Source organism: Squalius cephalus (genome assembly GCF_949319135.1).
Source record: "Squalius cephalus genome assembly, chromosome: 25".
NCBI lineage: Eukaryota > Metazoa > Chordata > Actinopteri > Cypriniformes > Leuciscidae > Squalius > Squalius cephalus.
The window spans coordinates 16196807-16209323 of NC_137146.1; the positions used below are offsets into that span (position 1 = coordinate 16196807).

General features: G+C 37.4%; 1 protein-coding gene across 1 annotated transcript; it reads right to left on the reverse strand.

The window, feature by feature from the left end:
* Window positions 1-802: 802 nt before the first annotated feature.
* Window positions 803-4068, reverse strand: LOC307154039 (B-cell receptor CD22-like). The gene is made up of 6 exons (XM_079863936.1): window positions 3846-4068; window positions 3356-3674; window positions 2936-3196; window positions 2731-2821; window positions 1570-1621; window positions 803-1357 (listed from the first exon to the last, which is right to left on the reverse strand). The coding sequence occupies exons 2-6, from the start codon at window positions 3471-3473 to the stop codon at window positions 1172-1174; spliced, it is 708 nt and encodes a 235-aa protein (XP_079720062.1). The 5' UTR covers window positions 3474-3674; window positions 3846-4068; the 3' UTR covers window positions 803-1171.
* Window positions 4069-12517: the final 8449 nt, after the last annotated feature.

Consider the following 12517-nt stretch of genomic DNA (forward strand, 5'->3'; position numbering starts at 1 on the left):
ACAGTTTCATTTCTAAAAACGTGCACTTTAAATCCTGTTTTCAAAAGTTTGCTTTTTCAGAACCCCAAAATGCTTTGTGATAAGATTTGTGTATGAGGTTATTATGATTAAATTACTATTCATCTTAAGATTTTGAATGGAGGCCTGCAGGTTTTGTGCCAAAATGGTCTGGTATTTGGCACTATCCATAGTTAATTTTATCTGAACTATTTCCTCTGCCCAAGCTTTTTAAATGTTTAGTGGCCTAAAAGTAAAATTTTGAATCATCTGTTCATACTAAATTTTACCTCATGGGTTTGACAACATTAGATGGACTCAGATGTTTTTTTATATATATTTGATATTTTTTGTTAGATATTCCTGAAGGCCCTTTAATGTTACTGTATGTCTCTTGGCAGCCTCCTTGATAAGTTTTCATCTTGTTTTCACATCAGTTTTTGGCAGATTCCCTGTTTTCATCTCCCCTGTTCAGATCCCCTGTTCTTTGGAATGTCATTGTGAAATTGTGACCCTTCTCCTGATTGGTACCTCTTCACTATGAGATCCCGCACATGCTTTGTAAGCTCATTGTGGGCCATGGCTTCAGCAATAAGGCCAAGAAGATTTTACAGAACCCAGAAAGAGATGATTTTATTCAGGGTTAATCAGCATCATTAAATTATGATTTTTTGTAGTAAGAGTTTGAATGTATTCAATATGTTTTTTCCTTAACCCTCGTTCGGACCCCAATTGAATCTCCCAAAACACAGCATAAATGTATAGAAGTAAACATTAAAAAAAATACATATCATTTGTATTAAATAAAAAAAAAAAAAAAAATTCATAAAGTAGCTTTTGTAAAGTGGAAATGAGGACCGTATGAGGGTTAAACATTTTTCTTAAGAGCTTCCTGGGAAAAATTAAATAAAATAAATAAAAATATTCAGCTATTTTATCAGGAGAGTGTAAACCTTTTATACCCACTGTATTATAGGTCAACTCACACTGCACTGACAGACAGCGTCCATCGCGGACAATCACCAGATTACAGTACATCACTTCTCAAGACATTCCACGACTCACAAACACTGATTGAATGACTGAAAACAAGCGGCGAACAGAAACAGATTTCAACAGGGGAAACTGCGTCTGTTGGTGAAGTGTGAATTGGCTTTAAGTGAACCTACAAACCCTAAGATACTCTGTACTCTATTTCTGTGTATTCATCGTGCTTGAAGAGTGTCTCTGTGATCCAGTCGTTCTGCTGCTCTGAGATGTCAGTCTTTTCATAGTAGATGATCAGTGTTTCATCATCAGAAATTTCATTGGTCGTGATGTCACTGGCAGTGTTGACATAATCCACATCTGTGATTTTAACCTGTGCACAATGAAAACAGATTACAATCGTGTTTTATGTGCAAAATACTTTCATATGTAACAGCTGGAAAAAATAAATTAATTAATTTTTAATAAATTAATGGTCATAAATATGAAAAAGCTGATGAATCAATAAATAAGAAATGTCTAGAAAACTGAACTATTATGAACCAGATTTCTACACAAAACTATACAAAAACAAAATAAACTTACCTGACCAGAATGATTCTTTTCATTGGCACTGGGTTCATTGAAAATCTTTCTCCTAATAAAGAAGGAAGGTCGAAATGTTTTCAAAATTATATTCAAAAGGATCAAGTGCAAATTGGCAGTGACAACAGAAATATGTTGCAAAACAATCACCACTCGTTTCTGAAGAGCAGAAAAAAACATGTTATGAAAAATACCATATGTTTGATGGTTATAAATAATATCTTCACATTTGCCTCAATATTGATATTGAATATTATACACTTGACAATAAACAAAATTATTTAAATTTTCGATGTCCTGGTAGATGAGAAGAAATTAAGAATAATGTAATATTAATATATTGTATGTGCATGACTGAAGCACTTTCTAATAGTTTGTTTGATATGAAGTCAAACACAAGTGATGCTTAAACACAAGAAAAATGCAGAGTAATCTTAAAACCGGATGTCATGTCTTGTCATGTTATGTCTTGTTCCTGTTCTTTCTCTCTACTCTGTCTCCCTCTGCTGGTCTTTTTTGGTTACTTTCTCTTTCCCTTTTCTCTTCCTCCAGCTGTTCCTCATCTTCTCTGACTACCTCGTTTACTCTCATCCCACCTGTTCCCTCTCCCCTCTGATTAGGTCTCTATTTCTCTCTCTGTTCCTGCTTCTTTCTTTGTCGGATTCTCACTTGAGTTTCTCATACTAGAAGCAAACTACAGTCCTGTTTGTCTCTGTCCTAGTCCTGTCCTGTTGGCATCCGCCTGGTGAACGCGATCTATTCTCTGCTAATCTGTCCAGTTCATCTGACGCTGTGAGAGATCTGGTAACCGCAGTCTTTTCTCGAGCCTTGTCTACTCTGAGAGACCTGCAGCCTGTCGCCGCAAACACAGCCTTCTCTGTCTGCTGCCTAAAGACTCTTTTTGAAGTTATCTGAAGTATTTTTTGCTGAAGTATTTTTGTTTCATTTTTATCGCCCTCTCTGCGGGTTGCCTGTTTTGCCATTATCTCTCAAGAAGAAGAATTGTGTTCTACATTTTGCCACCCTGTGTTCTCATTAAAGACTCTATTTTGTTCATTCGCTTTTGGGTCCTCTCTTACCTGCATAACACCGGATGTTTAGAAAAAAACAAAACAGGAATACAACTACTGTTTAATTCAGAATGAAAGTGAATATTTTTACCTTGCACAAAACCCAAGAGCAGAGAGCGTGAGAACTGCCACAATTCCTCCCACACAACCAGCAATCAGAGGCATAAAGTGTCCATCTTGTCCTATAGGATGTGAAACACTTGTAATTCCACCAGAATGTTGTATTTCAATATAATCTTCATTGCCTTAAATCTGTAAATGACCTTGTTCTTTACATGTAGACTGTGTAAACTCACCTTCAACTGTGATCTGGATCTCTGATGACTGTTCTCCAAGTTTATTCTGTGCAGTGCAGGAATACCATCCTGCATTATTTTGAGATCCAGTGAAGGTAATCTGCTTTCCCTGAGCTATTGGAGTCTCCTGTCCACGTTTGTACCAGGTGTAGTTCATTTCTCTTGATGGTCTGGCTTTGCTTTTGCAGGTCAAAGTCACATTAGTGTTAACAGAGACTGAAGCAGATGGATCGACGGTGATGTGAGTTTCTTTTGGAGAAACTTTGACAGAAACACAAGCACATAAATAGGAAAAGCAGGTAAACACCTGTGCATTAGACATTTTAGGAATCTAAACACCAAATTCTGTTTAAGCAGCACTTTGTGCGTTTAAGTACACACAGGGCTATGTTAAAGGAAGTAAGCAGTCTAATCTCTTACACAGGACTTGTAGCATCACGGTGGTCTCCACAGTTGAGTCTTTAGATGTTTTTCTTGGATATGTAGCAGTGCAGGAGATGTTCTTTCTGTGATCCATGTATGAAGCTTTGAAGGTCATGTGTGAAAACACTGACTGGGTTTTATCAGGTTTCTCCTGTAACTGTGTTGTAATGTAAAGCAGATTCAGGGATGATGGACCAGGATATTGTAGGAGGTTGTTTGGGGCAGGGGGCTTCAGCAGAGCAGCTCAGACTGACTGTTGTGTTCTCCATCACTGCTTTCAGATCAGTGGGTTTAAGTTCAGGAGGTTGTGGTGAATCTACAGAAATACATGATTGTAGCTCGTCATTAAGAAGCTGTTCTTAGTGATGTTTGTTAATTATGTAAATAATATTTACATTTAAGTGTATTTATTTATTAAATTTAACAAGTGACTTACAAGTGAAGGAAAGAATAAGAACCTGTTAAAGACAATAGAGATGACGTTTACCTTTGACACTGATCCTCACCGGCTTTCTTGAATCATCTGTATCGGGGTTAAACGTTGCTCTGAACACATTTGGCTCCATTTCCAGTCTGAAGTAGTAAAGATCTGAATGATTCATCATGATGTTATAGAAGACAGTTGTGCAGTTCCTCTCACTGAGATTTCCAGTCATCTGTATGTCACTAAATCCTCTTATGATGTTTTTGCTGCTGTTAAAAGCTATGAAACTGTCTTCATGACCAAACTGTGGTTTATTTTTTAGCCAGATCCCATTAATAGATTTTGCCTTGTTACGTTTGTCCTCAAAATGGGAGATGATGAATGTACAAGGAATCTGCACACAAGAGCCTGTCAGAGCTGTTACTGTCTCAGGCATCTCTGCAGAGTCGATATCATTATCAGCTGAAACATAAAAAAACATTAGTGCATTATAATTTAAACATTAGTGAGGTAAAGGTTGTAAAGGGACAGCTCACCCAAAAATGAAAATTCTCACCCTTTTAGTTACAAATCTTCATGTTCTTCCAAACCTGCATGACTATTTTTCTTAAAATAAAGATTTTAAAGATGTTTTTCATAATTCTCTTGTATACAATAAAATAGTACAGTACACTGATATAGGAAATTCATGCTCCAAAAAGGACAACATAGCACCATAAAAGTAATTATGACATATGACTTGTGCGTTTGTATTTAAAGTCTTCTCCAGTCATATGCTTTAACGGTCTTTGCTCAATACATTTTCTTGTCCTCTGCCAATCACATGCCTGCACACTACTTTATCTCTTGTGGTTCTGCTGAATGTGATTGTTTAAAATAAAAAATAATTTTGAGTGTAATATGGACCAACCTGAGTGAGTGTGTAGAAACACAGAGCTGATGATGATGATGATGAAGGACATGATCTGAAACATGGGCATCACTGGAGCTCTGACACAAACAGGAAATAACCTAAATATACTTGTGGGCCAAAAAAAAAAAACACAACAATTTTTTTTTTCTCTGTCCACAACTGTGAGCAATGAATTACCTTCAGCTTGAGTGTTATTACTGTGTTTAACTAAAGAGATTTAAAGAAAGTTAACAGTCACTGCAGACTCTCCCCTGGTTAATATCTTAATAACGTTCAGTTATAAGTCACTTGTAGTTATTAGTGATGAACTAATCATTTACAAAACATGAATAAACGTTCATAAATGATTAATAAGTGATATGCTAAAATGTTTTGATTGTTTATTAATTCATTTATCAGTCATTTATAAATTATTAGTTAATGATGAGCTAATCATTTACAAAATGACTACGTTCATAAATTATTTATAAGTGGTATGTTATCGATTTACAAATGTGTTGTAAGTCATTTTAAAAGATTTTAAATGATTAAGTAAATCAAACAGATTATTAGTAGATGGTTATTAAATCATTAGTTGATACATTATTAATCACTTATAAATGTCAACATTGTTTTAGTATCATTATCTCAATAAACAATAGTTAATCATTAAAAAATGGTAAACGAACAATTAGTAATTGATTAGTATATCATTTATTGATGTATCGTGAAGTTGTAAGCTGGTCTGTGTTCAAAAGCACAAACATACAGGTATGCTAAAGCAGTATTTTGAAGAAGAGTCATTTATTTGTTTTGAAGTGGATAAACATTTATAAATGACGTGAGTTATGTTCAATCCTTTCACTCATCAGCACACACTTGTGTTCTGTGTGGAGTGTGTGGATCTAGTGATAACGTGAACCTCAGAACCGGCTTTACCTTCAACTGATGCTCACATCATGTGCACAGTCAACCAGTCAACATGTACACTGCAGTACACACTACAAAGTGTTCAACACCTGTTATAGATGATGTGTGAATGTATTAATAAATAATTTATAAAGCTTTCTGCATACCCTAATCTAAAGTGTAAATTATTCATCACACGGAAACGTGTTATAACCATGTTTTGTAAATAATTAGCTCATCATTAACTAATAATTTATAAATGACTTACAACTGAATTAACAAAACGTTCATAAAATGTTAGCATATCACTTATTAATCAGTTATGAATGTAGATTCATGTTTTGTAACTGATTAGTTAATCAATAACTAATAACTTATCAGTGACTTATAACTGAAAGTGTTACCCTTTATCAAATAAATAAGTGTTGTAATTAACTTAATGTTTACAACATGTTTCTTATGATTTATACTTTTAAAAATTCACAAGAGACAAGCCTTACCTCAGAGCAGTGCAGTCTAAGAAAAGCAGAAGTTCTTCTGACAAAAGAAAATGTCTTCCTTTATGCGAGATCTCTTAAACACTTAGTGACGTGACGTACTCTTGACGATCTCCCAGCAGCACTACAGGACGAGATATTACCACTCAGCCTTTGTTCATTCTGTGCTTAAATGTTTGTCATTCGTTCAGAGAGGATGGAAACCATAACACAAAAATATGCAGATAAACTCAAATACAGTAATAATGTTTTTAAGGTCATATCAAACAAGTAAAGGCAATGCATGAATGTTTGTTTGATATTTGATCAATTTTAGCATTTGCACACTCATTCATTGCTTATTGTGTACTCTTGTGTACTTTTTGCTAACTTTTTTTCAGTGCTCATCAATAAAACTAACTATAACTATACTAACTAACTAACCATGACACATCTATTGAATGCAAGGGAGTGTCTGTGGTCAGTGTGACTGGTGCAAAAGACTGCAACACTTAAACCCACAAATTCACATATATTTTTAGACTGAACGCTGGCTCATGAGATATGGATGTTGTGTAAAACTAATTTAACAAAAAAGAACTGAAACCCAAAGTTTATTTAATGTGTAATGTTGCTGTTTGAGCATAAACAACATCTGCAAAGTTACAACGCTCAAAGTTCAAAACAAAGGAAGATATTTGCTTTTAAAGAAAACATTTTTTTTTAAGGACTACAACAAACGGCTGGTAGGGACTACACGAGATTCCTCCCGGGATAGTGACATCACTAACCCTAAAATTTACATAAACCCCGCCCCCGGGAACACGCAGTCCATGTTGAGAAGAGGAAGAGTTTTTGCAGTAGAGCACATTTGAGAGTCTGCTCAAGCTGTCGCATCCGTCTTTTCACATGCAGTGTCACTCTGTAGGCATCTTACAACAGTTCCCACACAAGCGATTTATAGATTATCATGACAGAATATGCTAATCAAATACTTGAAGATAGTTAACTCCATATCAGCAACATAAATTCATCAACTAATGTCCTGTTGCATTCTACATGTTGTCACTTCTTCTTCTTGAGTCTCTCCATCATTGTCCGAACAGTTTCTGACATTTTAGTGCTTGTCTGGATGAGGTAATCGGAGCTGCTAACACTCACAAGCTCTTGAAGCTCCGCCCTCTGTGCCAGGAGCAACAGCTCATTTGCATTTAAAGGGACACACACAAAACGACATGTTTTTGCTCACCCTCAAAATGGAACAATTTTAACATGCTGTAAAAAATAATCTGTGGGGGATTTTGAGCTAAAACTTCACATACACAGCCACATCAGAGATTTATTTTACATCTTGTGAAAAGGGACATTATACCACCCCTTTAAAGCTGCTGTATGCTATTTTTTGACTGTACTAAAGTATAAAAATAACATCATGTGTTTGCAATTATTTAGGAAATGTGATAAGTTCACATACTTGTTTCTCTGAAAGACAATGCTACAGCCAGTTATTTTACTTTGAAATGTGCATTCCTTGTAGGTTTTTGTTTCGGTCTGTGTGATCCTGCCTACTGCCAATTTACCCAATAGTGTCTCGACACACTGGGTTGCCATTTGGCAGAAAAAACAGCGTATTGCAGCCATGGAAGCCAGCAAACGAACTGGGTCCGAGATCACAGATTCTACTCGACTTAAAAAGCTTCAGCATCCATCTAAAAATCTCTATGAACGGGAACATATAAAGACGTGGATAAATTAACTCATCAACTTAAAAGTGTGCAAGTCTCCTTGTCTTCCATTGTCAATTGTTCTCGCTCCTGTTGTGTGTCCTCAGTCAATCAACCCGCGTCGAGTCTGAGGAGGAGGGGGAGGGGAAACAACTCTCTCCATTTTTTTTAATTTGGACTGCAGTACCCATTTCAACAGCTAGCTGTCAATATTACATACTGCACCTTTAAGAGATAATGACTTGGAAGCAAAACCCCACCCTGACGTGAAGTGCATTAAAATCCTGTAATGCATACCTAGCCGTGGATTATTCCTCTTATACCATGGTTACTTGCCAACACTTTCGAAATTTGACCAAAAACATTGAAATTACAATTACTGACTTATTAGATCTAGCATTCTGCCTGTTTTAAATCAGGCACTAAAGAAGTAAGAAAGTAGTAAGATGACATTTATTTGAATGCCCCCCACCCCGCCCCCCTCCTGCGATATGAAATTTCGCGCTGACAGTCTATGGTAGCTAGCAAAGTAGCATCAGCTCAGCAATGGAGAAAAAACAAACCGACAGCAGCAAGCGGCCCCTGCTTGCCCCTACACTCACGGCTGACTTTTTGTTGAGCAGGTAAGCATTCATTTATACTTTTATGGTGTGAGGTGTTACATAAATAGCTTTTTATCAGTCTGACAACATGCTCATGCTGCCGGTCGGCATTGGAATGTTAGCCGTTTAGCATCGCCTATCACGGGTCAAAGTAATTATATTTCTTGAAGTGCTTGAATATATTTCAGTAGGCCTAGCGGGTTTCTGTTAGAACATTGCATGTGTTGCTAATCTTGCGTGGGCGTGAACTCAAACGTGTGCCTCTGAGCTATTTTGTTAGGACAATGGTGACATTGAATTGTTGATGAAGCAACTAAGTTCAAGTGTCGAAATTCAACTTTACATATGATGTGTCATTAGCGAGGTCATTAGATTGAAGCGACTAAGCAATGTTGTTTAAGTAAATGACGTCAATCAGTCAAAATTGTAAGTGTTCATTCCTTCAAGGCTTTATGTGTTCACTGCTTTCAGCTGTGAGAGAGGATGTTTACTACCGGTGATCACAGCTTGACTGAGTGACGTTGTTCAGGTCGTTTCCCGGTGGGAGGGATCAGGTAGCACAGAGGGGAGGGGTGTGTGTGTGGAGGGGCGGGATGAGTTTTTTAAAACTTCCCAACCGTCTCAGGCATTCTCGACCGATTTTCAACATCGTAGACTACAGCTTTAATTTATGAGAGAGAGATAAATTATATGCATCTGTGCAGCATATCTCTACTAACAGTTAAAGGGATAGTTCAGGATTTTAGACATGAATCTCTATAGCTTCCCCATAAGCAGTGTGGTGCATTGACCATGACTTACCCCCGACAGCGTCCTGTGAGCCGAGCTCCGGTCCAGTTTTGGTCAAGATGAAATTAGTCCGGCAAGTTTGCTGGGGTCACGGCAATAAAGCTTTTTTCTTCTCAAATCAATATGTGTTCAAAAGAGTGATATATTTGCGTCTCTAAAACGTTGTCTATGGAGAGGTCAGACCTCGTAATGGCTTGGCACTATTTTCTCCCCTGTCATAACACTGCGCGCTGCCGCTACCTACAGCCAGCTGCGAGCTGCGCAGGCGCACACCACTTTTTCAGTTGTTCGGCAGTGTTTACAGCAGTGTTTACGTGCTCAGAACAGCTACACGAACGAGCTAACATAGCTACTCACCAAGAGCGATCAGTTTGTACAAGCTTTGTAGAAAATGGTGCGGAATTGTGACTATCCGGACTGTACAAACAAAGATGTGGCGCTTTCTCCTCACACATTTCAAAGATTTCCTGTGGCAGATGTTGCTCTGAGGCGACTTTGGCTCATTGCTCTGGGCTTCAATGTGAACTCCAAACTGGCGAAGATAAAGAAGCTATCCTTTTGATATCCCAAAAGATATCATTTTGGCTGTGTGTCGAAGTCAATGTTGTCATCGTCGCTGCTGTAGTCAGACATGTTATCGTTCTCTTTACGAGCTGTAAACAAAGTGACACGTGCGCGGCTCCCAGCTGGCTGTAGGTAGCGGCAGCGCGCAGTGATATGATGGGGGAGAAAATAGTGCCAAGCCATTACGAGGTCTGACCTCTCCATAGACAGCGGTTTTGTGACGCAAATATATCACTCTTTTGAACACATATTGATTTGAGAAGAAAAAGCTTTATTGCCGTGACCCCAGCAAACTTGCCGGACTAATTTCATCTTGACCAAAACTGGACCGGAGCTCGGCTCACAGGACGCTGTCGGGGGTAAGTCATGGTCAATGCACCACACTGCTTATGGGGAAGCTATAGAGATTCATGTCTAAAATCCTGAACTATCCCTTTAAGCTCTGAGTTTAATTACTTCAAAAACAGCACCTTTACCACCTTATTGCTGAGTAATATAATGTAGCAGTTCAGGAGCGAAACAAATTCATTTATAAAAGTCGAGAGGCAGCGTTGACAACAATATGCTATAAAAAATATACTGACAAAACTGTTCCATGTATTATGTATTTCAGCAAAAGTAACTATTATTTATTTAATGAAATATGAGTGATCCCTGCTGTCGTTACGTCTGTGTTATAAGACTGCTGCAGGGATGACTTGTCGTTATAGGAAAAAACCCTGAATCGAGTTCGTATTTTAGCATTGTCTGAAGTCAATCATTTTTTTTAATGGGTTTTGGTTAAATGAACACGCCGACTTTTTGGGACTTTAGCTTATTCACCGCATCCCCCAGAGTTAGATAAGTCTATATATACACTTTTTATCTCCATGTGTCCCGTAACTCTGTCTGACGCACCCACCGCTAGCCTAGCTTAGCACAAAGACTGGAGGTAAACGGCTTCAGCTAGCATACTGCTCCCAATGTAGTCAGCATGTAGTCGGCATGTAAACATTGAAGAGGTGGGATTTAACACACACACACAAACATGCACGCACACACACAAACACTTTCGCACAAACACACACACACACACACGCACAAACACGCACACACACAACTCTTGTTCATTTGTGCTTATTGCTACTGGTTTTGTTTGCATATTTTTTAAAGTTAGTGATTTTTTACATTTGGCTTATAGAAATAAATAATTTGTGAATACAATCTAACATATTTTTTTAGAGGCACTTTAGTTATATATTTGCAAATATATGTGGCATTATTGCAAAAACTACGGTGGCCGAGAGGTGCAAAACAAATCACAATTACAAAAACAAAACAACAAAGTATAAACACAATGGCAAGTCTAAAATCAAAATAACAATTCAGAAAACACAACGACAATTTAGAAAACAAAATAACAATTCAGAAAACAAAATAACAATTCAGAAAACACAACGACAATTTAGAAAACAAAATAACAATTCAGAAAACAAAATAACAATTCAGAAAAAAACAAAACGACAATTCAGAAAACACATCGACAATTCAGAAAAAACGGAAAAGGTAGGTATATTTTGAGAATGACGTACTTATCGCTGAATGGACGAGACACCTGTCAATCAAGCCAGAACCGGAATCAAGCGATACTGGAATTTTTTTTATTTTTTATTTTTTTATTTTTTTTGAAATTTTCAAAATTACAGAGTTTGATATCAAGTTCTTGACAATTCTTTTACACATTTTCACATTTAATTACCGAGGGTAGAAAACAAATCGTACCCATCAACGTGCCAAAGATAGTTCGGTCCCATGGAGTGATAGGTGCGCCTAACGAATCTACGACGTATCCTTGTTCTGTCCCTGGTGGGTTGAGTTCTTGCAGCAGCCGCATATGTCATCGCGTTTAACACGCAACTTCTGCATAAGTAACTTACTAACCACATTGTCCGGTAGACGAACAACTGTCCTGGGGTGCGTTTCCCGAAAGCATCGTTGGCCAACTATGGTCGCAAGTTCATCGCAATGTCCATTGAACTCTATTGGTAACGAGGGAACTTGCGACCATAGTTGGCTAACGATGCTTTCGGGAAACACACCCCTGGTCGACGCAGCTTTTAATGTCGTGGTATGTCGAAAAATGAAATAAAAGAGAGCATTGCAGTGATGGCTTCTTTGTTGGTGTATTTACTCAGAATGAAGCATAAGAGAATATGCATAACAAAAGCTCAAAACATACAATCTCAACATGTATATCACTTTTTTTTTTCTTTTTTTTTTTTTTTTTTTTACAGTAATGACCGTTGTAGACATAAGTGACTTTAAACATTCCATCACACTAGAAGGAAAAATATGATCAACAAGCTATTTAACACTCTCTCTGTGCAGTTCTCATGCTCTAGTTAGCGCCAAAATGACATGTGGCATTTACAGTTGTTAGTAACACTCTAATCTCATGCTTTTTAGAAACACAATAAGACTGAAACAACATCATGTACTCTCATCCACTCAAATAACATCGACATAATTACCATTTATAATGAATAGCGGGCTATCGCGCTAATCGCGAAACACTCATGCTAACCATGTGCTCCGGCATACTAAACTCATGACATACTATTAATATAGTAAATATTATGTGGTATGCCGCCAGCATGTCCACAATCACGGCACATGAATGTCCTTCTTCAAAGTAAAGTTTAATGTGTTCTATTTTCGCATAGCAAAACAAAGTTGATCACAAATTTCTTGATTGACAGGTGTCTCGTCCAATCAGTGATAAGCACGTCATTCTCAAAAT

Coding starts and splice junctions, on each gene's coding strand:
- LOC307154039 (XM_079863936.1), bottom strand. CDS start 3,473: ATGACCTTCAAAGCTTCATACATGGATCACAGAAAGAACATCTCCTGC. Junction 2,822..2,935: donor GATCCAGATCACAGTTGAAG/GTGAGTTTACAC, acceptor CACATCCTATAG/GACAAGATGGACACTTTATG. Junction 1,622..2,730: donor GCTCTTGGGTTTTGTGCAAG/GTAAAAATATTC, acceptor CTTCTTTATTAG/GAGAAAGATTTTCAATGAAC.